This window comes from Camelus ferus, chromosome 9 (assembly GCF_009834535.1).
Source record: "Camelus ferus isolate YT-003-E chromosome 9, BCGSAC_Cfer_1.0, whole genome shotgun sequence".
Lineage (NCBI taxonomy): Eukaryota > Metazoa > Chordata > Mammalia > Artiodactyla > Camelidae > Camelus > Camelus ferus.
Genome location: NC_045704.1, coordinates 71,057,317 through 71,076,136, shown reverse-complemented (window position 1 = coordinate 71,076,136; position 18,820 = coordinate 71,057,317). Strand labels below are relative to the sequence as shown.

Below are 18,820 nucleotides of genomic sequence, written 5' to 3'. Positions count from 1 at the left end.
ACCTGTTTTTGAGATTGTGGTTAAACAGATTTTTGAGAGCAAGTAGCCATCTAGACTTACTATCCTGTGGTATGAAAGTTTTATGTTTTAATTATATGTGAAAATAATGTGCTTTTAATCTTCTTTTTGAGATGGCTGTTCCTGGATACACCCTTGGTGCCTTCATGCTTGTGTTGCATGTTAAATCTGTGGCTAATTATCCCAATGGAAAGGTAACGAAGTCGTGCCATGGGATGATACCTGAACATGGTCACACCCCGCAGTCTGACCCTGCTCACAACATTTCAGTGAGCCAGATGACATTCAAGCCAGGAGATCAGATCAAAGGTACTGTGCTGATACTAACTATTTACATTTTGAATTTCACTCTTTTATTGTGCATTGATTCTTTATTATTACTGGATTTATACAGTTTCATTTAAATCTGTTCATCTGTTTTCATAAGATGCCATGATCGTATACTTCTCATTTTTGTGTTTAACTCCTACAGGTGACTATATTACTTAAGTAGTATACCTACTACCAATTCAGAATCGCTTTTAAAAAATGTTTTCATCATTATTTAATATATCTTCATTTACAGTACTATTTACTCAATTGCAGAGGAAAATAAAGTTTATCTGGCCTAAAATATTAAACCCTTATCCTTTCTGATATAGTATAATCTCATGTGTTTCCCTAATTCTTCTAGCAAAATGTAGGCTGACTGTTAAAGGTGTGTCTGTAACAGCATTTTACAAAGTCTATTTCCTGCAGCTTTAGAAATGAGACGTATTAACTGGTACGCTCTAACAAAAAGGATGTATGGAAAAAATAAGTCTGGAATGCCCTGTGTGTTGTATATATTATGCTTCTTAGGATTTCATTCTGCAAAGTAGGATGTTAAAGGCCCTGAGGGGTTTGCAGTAAAGACACAAGCATTTAATTTCATCCAGCATTTTTCAAATACTTTGGCCTCATGGGCCATGCCCTGACCATAACCTGCCTTTTCTTCCCTGTGGAATTAGATCCCATGGAATAATATCCTGTGGGACACAGTTTAGAATTTCTTTGTCTAGGGGAAGATTCCTACTCTTCGCTCCTGGAGTAGCTCTGCGTATGTACACCTGCTTCGGTGATATACCTCCTCTGAGCAGTTTTCTGGGAGGTTGTTGCTAAGCCTCTTATGTTTTTGTTTGTTTCTCAGTTACTTTGTCAGGGCCACCCTTTAAAGGCTTTCTCTTAGAAGCACGTAACGCTGAGGACTTGAGTGGCCCTCCTGTCGGCTCCTTCACACTGATTGACAGTCAAGTGTCACAGCTTCTGACCTGTGAAGACACACAGGTTTGTGTTTCGTTTGAAACTAATTTCTGTCAGTTTCTATAGGTCTTTTCACTCTAGGAAGGTGTTTGCAAGACAAACAGTGACATTACCTTTGTCCTGCAGACATTTGGATAGATTCATGAGGATCAAACTTTTCCACCTAATTTTCTACTGGCAATATATTTTCACACATCAGTGTCCTAGAAAAGATGGGATCATAGCTTGAAGGGTTTATAGCTTTTGGTATTTTATGTAATATTGACTTTTATTTATATTTTATTATATTGAATTTTGGAGGGTGTTAATACTGAAGGTTTCTAGAATGGAATAGAGGCCTAATTTTTGTAATTGATTCATTAATGCAATGAACATTTATTATGCCAGGAACTGTCCTGCAAGGGATATGGTGATGAGCAAGGCTTGTTCTTTGAAGAGCTCATAGCCTTCCTTGCACATAAGTAAAGCTCATGAGCATTTGCCCTAAGGCACATAAATAGAACATATGGGTATAGGACAAACACATAAGTAGAACAGATGATGCCTTAGATTAGAACACACGTAGGGCGGGCGGGAAGCGCAGCAGAGGTGCTACCCATAGGCTGAAGGAATTGAGAGGAGATGATCTCAGCTAGACCTCAAAGAATGTGTGGGAACTTGCCAGGTGAATGGAGGTGGGAACAAGATTGTTCAAGAGAATGGAATTACTAAAATCTAATGCTACGTATTTGGAGGCAGGAATTTTTTCTGCATTCTACTTGTATCAATTAATAAAAAGTATAAACTTGCAGTACAAATGAAATAATGAGCAGGCTCTGTGTAGCATTAACACACCCAACACTCATAACTCTCTTCAGTTCTTAAATGTCTGCTGACTCTAGTTTATTCATAGAGCCAGCTGCTAGTTCGGTGTTAACCAGTCAACACGTATTTGTTGAGTACCTGAGCCCCTGTTCTAAATAAAATAGTCTATCAGAATACCGAGGCCATGCAGTGATAAATTACTTTGTAAAAGTGGTAGTAGTTGCAGCCATGCTGAGCTATTGAGTGACTGAATGGTGGTTCTTTCCCATTTTATTTCAGGAATCAGCAGTGAGTCACACAAATTCTCACGAAAAAACAGAAATTAAAGTCTACTGGAATGCTCCAAGCAGTGCCCCAAATCACATAAAGTTTCTGTGAGTAAGAGAGTTTACAACTCTGTAACCAGTGTTGAAGTAATAATTATCTGTATCATTATTTTTATACCTATTGAACATTCACCTCTAGGGGAGGTTCGGTGTAGTCATGACACCACCTTATTGATGTAAGTGGTTGTTTTGCTTTCTTGTTTTTTTTCTTCTTCTTCTTCTAGCAGTATGTACTGAGCACCTAGCACAGGACCTGGCACCTAGAAGATACTTAATAGACATTTGTTGAGTGAATGAAGTATTGTGCTGCCTTCACACTAATAAGAGCCACCAATGAATGCCTGAGTCTATATGATACAGGGAGAAATACTTTCTTTTTTGGTTTGTTTCTATATTAGTATGAGCATATAAAAAAAAAACAGTCCTTGAAATTTGGATGACTCTTTTTGCAGTGTTATAACTTGCACATTAGACTGTCAGAAAAATAAGATCCTGAGTGCCCCTCAGTATTATGACATTCAGTGGAATTAGAATAGTACTTGTGTCTTCATCTTGTGTGCAAGGGGGAAATGGGATGTCCTGAAGCCATATGATGACTCCGGAGTGGTGTCGTGGGCACATATTTAAGGGGAGATCTGCTTTCCCGGCCTGTCTCTATCCTCTGCAGTGTTTTGCGCACAGGATCGCCAGTGCATGGTGGCACCACTTTGTGCCTGTGTGTGGCGCGGAATGTGAAGAAGAGGGTGTGACCCATGAAGAGCTGATGTTTGCTTAGGCAGACTCTGTATAGCTTCCCCACTACACATGCCTTTGGAATAATTTTCAACGACCACTATGAAAATGTAGTAGTAGTATGTTCTCTGTGTGTCAGAGAGTAGAAATCTGTGCAGTTTAGTCCCTGGATCTGGCGTTCCTGGCTGCTGTGAGTATGCCCAAATAACAGACAAGTAAGAGAAGAGAGAGAGCAGGAGAGAGAGGAGAGAGAAAGAGTGAGCAGTAAATGTTCATTTAGTGATGAGGTGGAGGAGAGTCATTAGAGCTTCGCCTCATGCAGAGTTAGCAGCATTGTCAGGCACCCCCAAGCATCTTCGTTTTATGGTGCTTTGCTTTATGGGGCTTCGCACTTACTGTGTTCTTTTACAGGTTGAAGGTCTGTGGTAATCCTGCATCGAGCAGGTCTCTGGGCGCCGTTTTTCCAACAGCATTTGCTCACTTTGTATCTCTGTGCCACATTTTGATAATTGTCACAATATTTCAGACTTTTTCATTTTTAATATATTAGTTATGGTGATCTGTGATCAGTGATCTTTGATGTCACTACTGTAATTTGCTGAAGGCTGAGATGATGGTTAGTATTTTTAGTGATAAGTTATTTTAAAATTAAGATATATGTATTTTTTTGGACACAATACTATTGCACACTTACTAGACTACGGTGTAGTGTTAACATAGCTTTTATACGTGCTGGGACACCAAAAAGTTCTGTGACTCTCTTTACTGTGGGCTGGATCCAAACCCGCGGTATCTCCCAAGTGTGCCTGTGTAAAGTCGTATGTGTCTAATTCGTTCCTTTTTTTCCGATTTGACTGTGAAGGACCACAATCGTGGTTCTGTCTGATCTCACTGGTACTGCATTTCAGAGTCACAAGTCGTGGAGAAGTACAGAATCTACTGGGTGAAGATTCCTAGTCCTGTAATTTCACAACCGAATGTACTTCCTTTTACAACACCCGAAGCTACAGTAGAACCTATGCCAACAACATTACCTCCAGTTTCCCATTTAACCAAATCAGTGAGTAACATTTTTACGACTTCACCAAATGCAATCTAAAGGAACGGCTTCCTTGGAGATTGTGGTTCTATGCCTGGGGAAGAGGAGTAGCTGTCCTGGGTTGTGGTAGCAAGTTTTTGGATTTCTTTTGGGAAATTAGGAGGACGTCTCATTGCAACATTATGACTTACAGGTTGGAATAAAGGGAGTGCAAGACCCTGCATGTTCAAGGTGTGGTTATGACATTTGCACATAGTCTGTCCTAGCAGTGGGGAGGTTTTCATTTGGGAAAAAATCTGAAGCAGCAAGTTTTTTGTTCTTCTTCTCCTCCTCCTCCTCCTCCTCCTTCTTATTCTTCATCATCACAGCCAAATACCAAACATGGAGAGGGAGCTTAAAGCTCAAGTTAAATTCAGACAGGGTTTAGAGGAGAATCTTGAAATGGTCATATAACTCTTCGATCCTATTTCACTAAGGCCAGAGAGTACTGGGAGGTTCTACATGCTGAACCGCTGACCCACAGGAACTCTTTTGCAAGCTCACCAGCTAGAGTTCCCTTTAGAGGTGGGGAAGATACAGCTCAATGGTAGAGTTCGTGCTTAGCATGCACAAGGTCCTGGGTTCAAGCCCCAGTACCTCCATTAAAAAAAAAAAAAAACTAAATGAATAAATAAACCTAATTACCTCCCGCCCCCAAATAATCTCAAAAAAGAATTCCATTTAGGCCCTCTGATTTAAAAAATTACGGTTAAAAAAACATATCTTAGAAAGGGTGATGCATATTAGAAACATTAGAAAGGTTTTACTGAAGGTAATTCTGATAAATTAGACTTATTAATTCAGAAGTGAATATAATGAAAAATGTCTTAAATACAGTTGGAAGAACAAACTTGGGCCTGAATCCTGATTTGTCTACTTTCTGTTTGACTTTGGACAAATTACTCAATTCTCAAAGTCTCAGTTTATTCACCTATAAAATGAGAAATAATAATATCTAGCTCTTATATAATATCACTATGAGAATTAAACAGTATAATGAACGTAAGATTTCTAATTGCTTTGCACTTAATGGATATTCAGTAAGTATTAGTTCATCTTTTCTTTTCCTTCCCTTTCTTGTCTTTTTTATAACTCTTTGTTCTCATAGGGAAGACTAAATAAAGTTCTTTTTACCCCTATACAAGATCTCATTTTGTTTTCCTTCTTTTCTACGTTATACAATGTGCAAAGAGCCGTTTGATTACATTATTATGAACTTCGGTTTGACCAAACAATTCGATCTATTCTTTGCACTCATTTCTCAGTTTATTTAGTTTTAACATTTATTTATTTAAAAGCTGCTTTGGGGAGAACACAGTCAGTTTGGACCTGAGATTCCCAGTAGGAATCTATTGACAGGATTGGTATCTTTCCATATATTCACATAAAAAGCCAATCCCTCTTGTTGGAGCTTTTTATTGTATCTCTGGGCCAAGTTTATAATCTCTAGCTACGGAGGGGTTCATTCAGAGTGGCAGGATGATGGCATTGGTAGAGAGCTAGAAGAGACCTCAGGGTCTGCGTCCTTCAGTTCCTGTTGCATAGTTAAAGGTAAGGAGACCCTGAGAGAGTAAGTTCTTCAGCAAACGTGATGGAGTAAAGGGGAGAACAGAGACCAAAACCCACATTTCCTAGCTCCTGGTGCCTTGTTCACTCCGTTCTACTATGATTTCTCTTTATGTTCCTGTGAAATAATAAGAAATATATATGTCTTATTACTTATATTTGAATGTAGATATTTCAAAATCCCTCAGAGTTTCCTGGATAATGGGAGCATCTTTGGTTCTAATGAGGTGACTCTTGATGGGCTGCTGTATGGAGGCTGGTCACCAGAAGGACCAAGCCATGATTAGAAGCTTGCAGCTTTCAGCCCCACTCTCCATTTTCCAGAGAAGAGAGGCTGAAAATTGAGCTACTCATCCATCAGGACTATGTGACGGAGCCTCCAAAAAAATTCCTAAAGTATGGGGTTCAGAGAGCTGCTAGGTTGCTGACCACGTGGAGGTGCTGGGAGGGTGGTCCCTCAGAGATGCTCGGTGTCCCTTCCTGCATACCTTGCTCTAGGCATCTCTTCCACCTGGCCATTCCTGGGTTGCTATCCTTTTTTAATAAACTGATAATCTAGTAAGTAAGCTATTTTCCTGAGTTCTGTGAGCCATCTTGGTAAATTAACCCGAGGTAGTGGTCATGGGAGCCTCCAATATGTGGCCAACCGTTCAGAAGTACAGGTGACAACACGGGACTTGTGACTGGCATCTAAAGAAGGGACAGTCTTGTGGGACTTTTGGGGTCTGACACCAACTTCAAGTAGATAGTGTCAGAACAGAATTGAATTATAGGGCACCCAGTTGGCATCTACAGAGAATTACAGAATTGCTTAGTGTGGGAAAAACCCACACACATTTGGTGGCCAGAAGTATTGGTAGAGTAGAAGATATGAGAGTTTTTCTATACAGTTCCTGTTAAATCTAATTACTTAAATTAGTGTTTAGCTCTCTTCTCAAATACGCTGTCACAACTCATTCTAACACAGGATGACTGCTCATTTGCTCTGTCAAATTGTAGACCTGACATTTTTTAATACTCTTTTCCTTATTTGCCGTAGCAAGAAGTCCTGAATTAAATCACTGTAGATTGTTTTTGTTTCTCCCCTACTAAATTCTTATTGCCATTATTTGGAGTGGCGGTATATATAAGAGTCACCACCACTTTTTCTCACGTTATTTTAATGTCAAATTTGAACCTGAATTCTAGAAGCAGAGTCCAGGATCTAAATATAAAAACTTGCTAAGGGTTTGTTTGTTTGCTTTTTAAAATTCCATCTCTGAAAACTAGAGGACACCCTTTAGGCAAGTATGTCAATGTGGACTTAAATATTCTGTGAGAAGTTTCTCAAAGTTTACCAGAAACTTTGCTCTAGAATGTAATTAGTGTGAAATATTTTGTGTATTAAAGGGATTTTAATTCTTGTGCATAATTACAGTCCAATTAATATTGTCTTCCAAATTTTAATTAAAATTAATTAAGTTTAAAAGTTCAAAACCTAACTACTGCTTTGATAATTTCTAATTTAGGATACGTCTTTGTTCCCTTATTTCAGTTCTTATTATGAAAAGGTATTCTTGTTAAAACCCATGCTTCAAGGTAGCAGCTCTTCTGTCATTGGAAATAAATTGCCTGTTTGATAATTAAGACTTTTTTCCCCCCCTCTGTCATTTTTCTAGTTCAATACTTCAGATTGTGGGAGCAAGAAGTTCTGTATTAGGAGTCCTGAGAACTGCGACCCAGAGAAGGAGCTTGCCTGTGTCTTCTTGTCCTTCACACGTGATGACCAGTCAGTGATGGTTGAAATGAGTGGTCCCAGTAAAGGCTATCTATCCTTTGCATTGTCTCATGACCAATGGATGGTTTGTATCTCTCACTTACATACGTGGTAATGAAAGGAGAGTCGCTGGAATGACCTCTGATCAACAGCAGTTTAGCTGTTGGTTCCAGAGTCAAATTATCTCACTTAAGGGAGGGATGGGAAGGGACGGCAGAGAAATGAACTCAGAACAGATTCTAAGTTAAGCAGCTCTGAGCTGGCGATTACATACCTCTAAGAGCAATGCTGTCCTAAGGAAAGTTGGAAAAATCATTTTATTTCCAGTGGCTTTGCCGCTTTTTCTGTCTACCTCTGTGTGTCTATCTCTGTGATAAAACAAGAAGTGCGGTTATGAAAAAGTCGCTCTGCATAAACTCTCCTGTTGTCTGTGATGCTTCGCAACCTCTCGTTTTCTCCTTGGCCAGTAGCTGCAGCCTGGGTTGCTGTGTTTGTTGCCCCCGTTTTGGTAGTCACTGGCACATTTCCCAGACAGAGACTTAGAGCTGGCGTGTCAGGGCACCAGTGGGTGCTTTACCAGTAGGCTCACTTGTCAGGTCTACAGAAGGCAGCATTTGTTTTCACCTGATTCTTGCTCTCTGTGGATAGTGCTGAACGGATTAAAAGGGTCTGTAGGTGGCAGCCTTGTGCTGTGGTGTGGAATTGCAGAGTGCTGCGTTAGCATTCTGACATCCCAGGGAGGAGGAAGAAGGGTATGACGGGCCAGGACATGTGTCAGTCCCGTTCAAGCAGAGCTGGCTGTGGAGGGGGTTGGCTCCAAACGCAGAAAGCCTCTTACTTCCACATCAGCAAGTGCAAGGAGCCTTTCTTGAAAGTTTTCTTCCTGTCAAGTGTTAAACTTAACATCACTTTTTTAGGAAATAATATTTTTTAAAAAAAAAGGAGCCCTGAGATTCTGTGATAGAAAACGAATATTTTCCTTAAAGGCGCATGCTGATCACAGTGGTTCTTGTGGCTGAAAATATTGCAGGAAGCCAGGTGTAACTTTTGTAGAGGGAAGACATTGCAATATATGCTATGCCACGTGTGTTTTACTATTATAGTTCCCGAGTGCACTTCTTATCTTTTTTCATCCAACAAAGGGTATGTCTTAAACCTATGAGATAGAAGATATGGCATAGGCCTCTAAAAATAACATAGAAGAAATTATGACTCTTTCCCTTTTAAGTTGCTTTTATGGGAAATTTATACATGTTCAAACGATATTGCAGTTGTTCAAAACACTTCCCCCATTTCCCTTTTGTAATTACCGTTAGACCTACAGCATATTCTTTCGCGTATTCTCAATTCTGGCAAAAATGAACCAAGCTGGATGCGTTAGGTGCTTTAGGAGGCTAGCTTAAAAATAAAATCTGACTATAAAGCAATAAGGAAAGAGGGTGGTGGTGCTTGTTCTGTGAATGGAACTGGCTATGAAGGAAATTCTGAAGACGACTCCAAAAAGGATTAACAATGATAGTCTTGGAATAAGTGTGTAGTTTGCTTAAGATTCATCTCTAGAGTCCTCATTTCGATTTGTGTTCTAGGCACTTGAGTAAAAAACATTCTAGTCACTTTATAGCCAAATTTCATGAAGTAGAATTACTAACAGATTTCCTTTTCTGGCCGCATAAAATCTGTCAGAAGAGGAAAAGACACTTTTGTTGCAGTGGGTGTTGTGATAAGGAGCCTCTAAGTAGACCAGAGGTTTCTGTTCTAAGTTGTAGGCGTTGATGGCACAAAAGCGTTTATCTCTGATTCAAGATATATTTATCTTACATAGAAATCTTACATTTATCATATAGTACTCATCAAAAATGTTTATAAAGACTTAATCATGCAGGTGCTGTTGATTTACAGAGCAAGCCTATTGAATGATTAAAATCAGCTGTACACCTGTTTGCCTAAATTGGGGGAAATAAATCATCAACAATATTTTTAAAGTAGTTATTTCTATTGATTATTTTTAAATTTTTAGGGTATTTTTATGACCTGCTATTTCTTACCAGTACGCATTGTAAATTTAAACTCTGAATGTATCTGATGTTGTGAATACTGATTAGATAACCCGAGTTATACCTTTTTTCAACTTGGTTTGTGAATTAGTGCTAGCAGTGGTTTTGGTATTAGACCGCATCACTAACATTGATGAAAGGACAACCTTCCATGTATTTGCTAACAACGACTTGTTAATATCTGAATTTTAACTGAATTTCAAAGTGTGTATATCTTCTTCATCTCAGCTACTTTGTTAAATGAGATAAAGTATACAAGTGTACACACTATACTTGCTTCTGTTCTCTGCCTTCCCCTGCCTGTTTTGTTCTGTATACAACTTCTCAGTGCTCAAATTCCAGAGTGATCCCAGTCCTGACCTCCCTTGTGTGTGTCCAGATGGGGATTTCCAGCTGCTAAGCTTCTCTCTTCCAGAGTCATGCTCCGGGCCACACAACCATCATCTATAAAACTGACTTTGTTATCTTCCCTCCTGATGCGCTCTTGGACTCCCCATTCTCAGGGATTGACAACAGCAATAAAAAAGCAACTACTGTTCTTGATTCCTTGCTGCTTTTCAGACACCGTCCTGGGCCGTTTGTGGACTGTCTTCCTCATTGCTGCCGCTTACTTCTCTGGTCTTCAAGGAAATTTTAGTTGTGACTCAGATTCCTCTCTTTTATTCACCTCTGAAGTTCTTCTTCCTCTCTCCCACCCCAGCTTTTTGTTTTGCAAAGTTTTAAACCTACATGAAAGTTGAGTGCAAGAAACACCAGTAAGCCCTTAAGCATTCTAGAAAACACACATTGTTTGTTTAAATCAGAGATCAGCCAACCTTTTCTGTAGCAGCTCAGAGAGCGACCACTTCAGGATTTGTGGGCCACGTGGTCACTGTTGCATCTACTCACCTCTGTTGTTGCAGAACTAAAGCAGCCACAGACTGTCCATAGATTAGGTGTGGCTGTATTCCAATACAACTTTATTTATAGACAATGAAACTTGGATTTAATGTATTTTTACTTGTCATGAAATAGCATTCTTCCAATTTTTAAAAGCCACATAGATATGTAAACACCATCCTCAGTCTGTGGCCTGTGCAGAAATAGGCGTCGTGCTGAAGTTGGTCTGTGTGTCATAGTGCGTAGTCTCCTGGCTTCAGTCACGATGACAGCAAATTCCTTATCTTGAGCAGCGCTAGTTCTGATTTGAATATAAGATGTGCAGCAGTGAATAACTGCTTTGCTAAGGTTGTATGCTTGCGAGTTCTCAAAAATGGAACTTTAAAAAATAAGTTTAAAACATGTTAGGATGTCATATTGGTATTTGTAGCAAAATTTATTATAGTTGGTTAGTCTTAGATCTTGTTTAAGGAGTTTAGTGACTAAAGCACATATAAGACCTTGTTACATAGTTTATGCATAATGTTTTAGAATAGGTGAAAGAACTGTACATAGTCACTTAACATCCAGACTATTTATTTGCGCCATCACTTAAATGTGCTTTAAATTTGCGATGCTGTCTGCCCTCTGATACTCATTTAAATAAGATTTAATATTTGGAGTTAAGAAATGTTGGAGACTAAAGGATAGACAAGAATTAGACTGACAAGGAATGCCCTTTTGCGGTCAGACATTTTGTCCTCAATATGTAATAGTAAATCTATTAATTGTGTGCAATATTAGCAATATTTGATGACAGTATTTTCCATCTTAAAAGTTACCCCCCAAACCCAATATAATGCAGAGCACTTACAGTTATAAAACTTTGTAGGACACGTTTACTTAATTAAATAAATATTCAAAACAATGTTTGTGATAAGTTCAGTGAAAAAAAGTAACAAACTGTATATTTTCCCATTTGGGAAGAAAAACAGGTATAAATATAAATAGGTTTGGATGAATATATACAAAAGCATTGACAGTGATGTTCAACTGGTGATGGGTTATGGGCTGTAACCATGTCACATATCTGTTTTAATCTGTTTTTCACACCAAAATTGTATTGCTTTGCATTATAACAAAATCATTTTTAGTTAATATATGGGACAGCCAGTTCTCTTGAATTCATAATACCATTTAAGATTAACTCATTAAGTTATGATTTAAAAGCATCAAATACTATTTGATTTCATTAGAGATTCTTTTTTTTTTTTTTTAAACGAAGTGTTGAAATTCCCTTGAACTTTTCTCATTTGCAATTGTTTTTCAGGGTGATGATGATGCTTATGTGTGCATTCGTGAAGACCAGACTGTGCGCATACAACCTGCCCATTTGGTGGGGCGAAGTCACCCTGTAATGGACCCCAGGGTAGGTGTGAAGATTCTGGGAACCTCCACCTGGCCAGCCCACCGTCTGGCTGTGTTGCTGACTGTGGCCTGCCTGGCTGTGCTGCAAGATAGCTTCCGACCTGCAGTTAGCCTGCCATCAGAGCTCCTCTCTTACAATAATCAGGGAGAAACCTTTCTGCATTTTACTTATTTTTGCTACATATACTTTTTAAAAAATAAAAATTGTATATATTTAAGATAAACAGCATGATGTTTTGATATCCCTCTACATAGTGAGGTGGTTACTAGAGTCGAACTAATAAATACATCCATTGCCTCACAGTTAGTCTTTGTGTGTGTGATGAGAGCACCTGAGAACTACCCTCTTGGCAGATTTTCAGTATACAATACATTATTATTAACTCCAGTCACCATGCCCCTTTTCTTTGCCCCCTTTCTCTTCCTTTTCTTTCTTAAGAAAGCACAAGACAAATTTCTCTTTTAGGAAAAGATGCATTCTTGCTTGTGTCACTTAAATCCCTTTTGTTTGCATCTTATGAAAAATATGTTACAGTTTGTTAAAAGCATCAGAGCATCAGCGCCTTTACAAAAGCTTACAGGCGGATTTTTAAGGAGAGGCTTATGTTAGTGACACAGAATTTCCTGACTGTGCAAGAAAGAGGTGCACATATAGTAGAGACTGGTTCAGTGTCTTGGGCAATTGTCTTAAGTGCCTGTTGTTGGCACTTGTGCCCAAGGTGTCTTCTTTCTAGAGAAGTGTCATTTTCACAACACAATTGACAAGCAAATGAGCTGTGACAAAGCCGTGGCTATCACCTCATGACATGCTGCATTCTCTGCATGGCTTTCTCATGGGCTTGGAACTTCTCCCCGGTTGCGTGTTGCATTTTGGCCACTGGGATATTACTGGCTAATTGTTTCTTCAGTGTTTTTGATTGTGTGTTAGTGGCCAGATGGAGTTAGTACATTTGCCAAAGTTTCTAACTTAGATAGTAAAAATACTGTTTTTGCCAAGTGGGATTAAGACAAATAAACTGGGAGAATGTGTTTCTTGTACTCTTCAAAGAGGAAGTAGGGAAACAATGACACTGCAGACAGTTAAGTGCACAGAGGATCTAAGGGAAAGGAAACTGAACAGGTCAGAATTCTGATCATGTCTTGTTTTTAGCGAATTTTTGGGAAGTGCTGAGAAGACCCATTGTATGTGTTGGCAGGATCCCCTTGAGGATACGGCCTGGAGGTTGATGGACGGTGTTATGCAGTGCTCTTTCAGGAGGAATGCTACCCTTCCTGGGGTTAAGAATAGATTTGATCTAAATGCAAGCTACTACATATTTCTAGCTGATGGTGCAGCTGATGATGGTGAGTATATTGATTAAAAAACTATTTTTTGTTTTTTTCTCTTTTTCCCTTTCCCTCCTTTTTTGGGGAGACTCCTGTAGTTGTTCTTTTGAAAGATACACATTTGTGGGTAAAAAGAGTTTTCAAACCCTTTTCCATTTTTGTCTGACAGTTTGACTTTGGCCGACCTTCTACCTTTTTCCCTTGAAACTAGGTAAAGGTAGCGTCAACTATGTTATAAGGCAACATACTTATGGTGAAAGTGATTTTTGGCTGGCAAAATGTATTTGAACTAGGAAAAAATACTTGGTAAGAATCCATAACTTTGCGCTTCCCTGAGTGTAGGGACATTGGCAGATCCCTTGTAGGGACACTAGATGCAGGACTTTGGGATTATTGCAAGAGAACTGGCTGTTGTGGGTGACCTGCCCAAAATGAATCTCATGTCCCTGGACCTGAGCTTTCTCCAGGAAGATGGAGAGAGGTAAAGAGAATAGCTCCTGGACATCTTCGGGAACTTCTACAGGACCTCCCATTGAAAAAGAATGCCTCCTGGTGCCCTGCAGGTGTGCTGTATTTCCTGTCCCCCATTCTTCTAAGTGATTCTAATGCCAAGTGTAGCCTAAGGTAACTTTATGAGTTTGAATGTTTAGTTTATCCTTAAGAATGCCCTGGTAGGTACTGAAGTACATAAGAATTAGATTTTGCTTAAGGTCTTGGCTGATGATATTGTGAAAAACAGCAGGAACGCCAAGGTAATGTAGTATTTAGTGACTCATCTCCCTGGAGATACTACTACCCTCAAACTTTGAGCATATGGCCTACTTTGAAAATGGTGGTATGAAAAAGAGTATGTGTATATATATATGTATATGACTGAATCACTATGCTGTGCACCAGAAACTAACACAGCATTGTAAATCAACTATACTTCAATAAATAGCCCCCCTCCCTGGAAAAAAAGAAAATGATGAGAAGCTGGGCATGTAGAATGGAGGGGGTGGGTGGAGTAAAGGAGGACGAGGAACAGAAGCGTGGGGGAGGCAGAACTGTAAAAAGCCTTGCCTCCTCTATCATGTGGTTTAGACTTTATACTACAGGTAAAGTCGAGATTCAAAAGGTTTTAAAGCAAGATAAAATACCTACTCAGTGTCAGAGAAAATTTAGGAGTCTTTGCAGATTTAGTTGTGGGTGATAGGTTTGGTTATCGGTTAAATCATGTATTCCTACTTGCAACCGCAAATTAGCTTGAAAATCACTTCTTGGTTAAACGATAATAATGAATAAAAATTACTCAGTGCTTAATGAGTGCTAGTTGCTGGCTCAGCACTGTTATCAAGTTCTTCATTTTCAGCTTCATGGAAGCCGACACTAGATACGTACTATTATTATCCCAGTTTTATCTGGGAGGAAGCAGGCTTACAGAGGTTAAGTCATTTGCCCAGATAAACAAATGTTGGAGTTGGAAAACTCTTTGACCTCAGAGCCCAAGTATTCAATACTTTCGAACATGGAAAATGTAGCTCTTTGCTGTTAATTTTTAGTTTGTTTCATTTTAGAGAAATAACGTAACCTGTGTCCTATATAAATGTTTCTTCTTGGAAATTATTAATATTTATTTGTTTGGGACAAAGATTGATATATATTTCACATCAAATTTCTTAATTATTTTATTCTTTGTGACACTTGCATTGTATTCTAAAAGTAATGTATTTTCCGTAATTTACTTACTTATTCTCTTAATGACGGACATTTGGCTTGTTTAAATTTTTTTGGCCAGCATAGAAAAAGTTTCTATGAGTATTCTTGTACATGTATCTTTAGTTAAAAGGTGAATAGTTTTGTAGGATAGATTCCCAGAATGAACACAAACACATACATACCCACATACACAAACTAATTGGAATAGTTCTATACATTCAAAGGTTTAATTTTACACATAATAAATATTATTATATCATATATTAATATTAAACATAATATTTCTATCATATTAATACATTTTATGTATTTTACTAGGTATTGTTGTATTATCAATATACAATATTATATATGTCCTCTCTGTTGAAATTTATTTACTTTTTATTACCTTAAGAAATTTTGTTTCCATGCCATGCCATTGTCTCTCCCTTCCTTCTCTCCTGAGGAAGTAATTTGTCTTTTTTTTTTTTTTTTTTTTAATTTTAGGGCGAATTCATAAGCATTCTCAGCAACCTTTGATTACGTATGAAAAATACAATGTGACAGGCTATCCACAGAACGTAGGAGGATCTCATTCTTTATTCCTTCTGAAGGTTCATGGTAAGTTACATGTGTAGTATTATTACTACTTTGTGGAATAAACTTGACTTTGTGGAATAAATTTTGTGTTGGCTAGATTAAGAATGGTAGCAGGCATAATTTAGCAAATGTTCATAAATCTTCCATGTTTGAACATTGACATTTTCAAGTAACATTATCTATCTTAATGTTTGCTAATTTTTATTAAAAAGATAGATAGGAATAATTCAGTGGATTTTAACCCTACCTGCACATTAAAATCACCAATGGAGCTTTTAAGACATCTATAATTTTTAAAAAATATGCTAGTCATTTCTTACTGTAGGCAGGATTGAGTATCATTGGGCTAATTATTTTAACTTTTATGAGACTTTAGTTGTGCCATTTATTCAAATAAATGTTAATAAAAGAGGGGCTTGTGATTGTGATTGTTTAATTATAACAGTAGTTTGATTCCAAAGATACATTTTTTTGTTGTTATTGAAGAACTGATCAATGTACAAAGGGCATACAAAGTACTCAGTGCTATACTTAGGTATTACATACTCAAAATGATGAAAAGAACCAAGTTGGAAGAGCAGCAGCCTAGAAATAAGGCTATGATTTGTGCTGGTTCTACAAGTGAAAGCTGATTGCATTTGAAAAGCAGTCCATGCATGTAAATCAATGAAGTTAGAACAATCCCTCACACCATACACAGAAATAAACTCAAAATGGCTTAAAGACTTAACTATAAGACGAAACACTATAGAAGGAATAAACTTAGAAAAAAACATAGGCAAAACTTTTTCCGACATAAATCTTAGCAGTGTTCTCCTAGAGCAGTCTACCTAGGCAATAGAAATAAAAGCAAAAATAAACAAAATGGGACCTAATTAAACTTATAAACTTTTGCACAGCAAAGGAAACCATAAGCAAAATGAAAAGACAATCTGTGCAATGGGAGAAAATATTTGCAAATAATGCTACTGACAAGGGCTTAATTTCCGGAATATATAAACAGCTCATATAACTTAATAACAATAAAAAAATACAAAAATAGGCAGAAGACCTCCAGTGAAGACATACAAATGGCCAATAGGCACATGAAAAAATACTCAGTATCACTAATTATCAGAGACATGCAAATCAAAATTACAGTGAGGTACCACCTCACACCAGTCAGAATGGCCATCATTAAAAAGTCCACAAAGGATAAATGCTGGAGAGAGTGTGGAGAAAAGGGAACCTTCCTACACTGCTGGTGGGAATGTAGTATGGTGCAGCCATTATGGAAAACGGTATAGAGATTCTTCAAAAAACTAAAAATAGACTTAACCATATGATCTAGCAATCCCACGCCTGGGCATATAACTGGAGGAAGCTCTAATTTGAAAAGATACACACACCCCAATATTCATAGCACCACTATTTACAATAGCCAAGACATGGAAACAACCTAAATGTCCATTGACAGATGACTGGATAAAGAAGTTGTAGTATATTTATACAATGGAATACTACTCAGCCATAAAAAGAATAAAATAATGCCATTTGCAGCAACATGGATGGACCTGGAGATCATCATTCTAAGTGAAGTAAGAAGCCAGAATGAGAAAGAAAAATACCATATGCTATCACTCATATGTAGAATCTTAAAAAAAAAAGACATAAATGAACTTATTTACAGAAACAGACTTACAGACATAGAAAATGAACTTATGGTTACCAGGAGGGAAATGGGATGGGAAGGGATAAATTGGGAGTTTGACATTTGCAGATATTAACTACTATATATAAAGTAGATAAACAGTAAGTTTATATTGTACAGCACATGGAACTATATTCAATATCTTGTAGTAACCTATAATGAAAAAGAATATGATAACGAATATATGTATGTATATGTATGACTGAAACATTGTGCTGTACACCAGAAATTGACACAACGTTGTAAACTGACTATACTTCAATTAAAAAAAAAGAAAAGTAGTCTAGCTTTATTCGTTTATATTCTCCAGAGTTATCCATTCTAGTAGAGTTTCGATACATGTCATCGCAGTTAAGCTAGAAGGTATCTTTATGGCTGTTATTTTGCTTCTACTAGTAGCTCTAGTTTGACAGTAATTGGATTCGGAAATAATGTGCTATTTGTTTTCCATTATTTTTTGGAGTGAGTTGTGAGAGGGTTCTGAGATAAGTGCAGGCAGGCTGTATTAGTGTAATGATTAAGAGCACAATTGTTCAAGCCAGACTGGGTTCGAATTCCGACCTTGTAACCTTGGGGAAGTTACTTAACTTCTCTATGCTTTCCTTCCCCATCCAGCAAAAAATAGAATAATCACTGTAGCTACTTTATAGGATTGTTGTCAAGATCAGTTAGATTAATTCATGCAAAGCACTTAGCGCCTGGCATAATATAAGAGCTTTGGAAGTGTTACCTATTAGAAGTAGCAGTGGCGGTGGGAAAAGCATTGAGATTTAGGTTGCACTTATGTCAGCTGAATGCATTTTGTTGGCTATTTACATTTTCTAAGCATTTGGCCTGATCATTTAAGAAACAGCTTAATTAGATTGTGTTGTCAACCATCACATTTTCTCCCTGTAGGTGCCTTAATGTTTGTGGCCTGGATGACGACCGTTAGCATAGGTGTCCTGATTGCCCGGTTCTTTAAACCTGTTTGGTCAAAGGCTTTATTTGGCAATGCAGCTTGGTTTCAGGTAAGTGGAGAAAAGGTTTATTGCAATTTCCACATTACTTGGACATTGCAACATGAAAACATATGAAGTCTGGGGATTTTTTTTTTTTTTGTGGTTACAGTAATTTTGGAATCCTCACAATCCTTTCTTTTTGCCCTTTGGTTTCTTATCCAACTGAGCATGGACACAAAATGCTTAATGAAGAGAAAATAAAGACAGCTTTATGAAAGGTCAGGCTGGATTGGCGAATGTATCAGGGCCATGTGTGTCCCTTTGTTGCATGGACCTTGGGACCCAAATGATCCTGAGTTACATGTCTAGTTGCAGGAGAGACTAGAAGAGTGAATACACCCACTACACTGAGTACAGATGGGCCAAGGAAGGCAGTAGAGCTGAAGAAAGAAAGAGTGGGAGCTTGCTATATTGCAAAGCAGCCCAGCATGTCCTCTAGTTAATGGGCCAGTGAATGCTGGACCATCCCTGGCTCACCAGTCAGGATCGTGTACGTCCTGTGTGGGTGGGAAGAGAAACTAAAAGTGTTCCTTTTCATGCTGTTCCTTCCCGTGGGATGAGCAGGCAGTGTTTTGATAGAAACATGAGCAAGAGCCAGTAAATACCCCTCAAAACAAAGCAAAAC

The 18,820-nt window shown here is 38.1% G+C and overlaps 1 protein-coding gene across 1 annotated transcript in view; it reads left to right on the top strand.

The window, feature by feature from the left end:
* Positions 1-18,820, top strand: part of FRRS1 (ferric chelate reductase 1) — a 35,324-nt gene that overhangs the window by 8,485 nt on the left and 8,019 nt on the right. Inside the window, 9 exon segments of the mRNA XM_032487176.1 lie at positions 132-327; positions 1,187-1,323; positions 2,383-2,481; positions 4,072-4,221; positions 7,464-7,646; positions 11,804-11,902; positions 13,098-13,245; positions 15,412-15,525; positions 18,092-18,204. Of these exon segments, the coding sequence (XP_032343067.1) occupies positions 132-327; positions 1,187-1,323; positions 2,383-2,481; positions 4,072-4,221; positions 7,464-7,646; positions 11,804-11,902; positions 13,098-13,245; positions 15,412-15,525; positions 18,092-18,204 (1,239 nt within the window).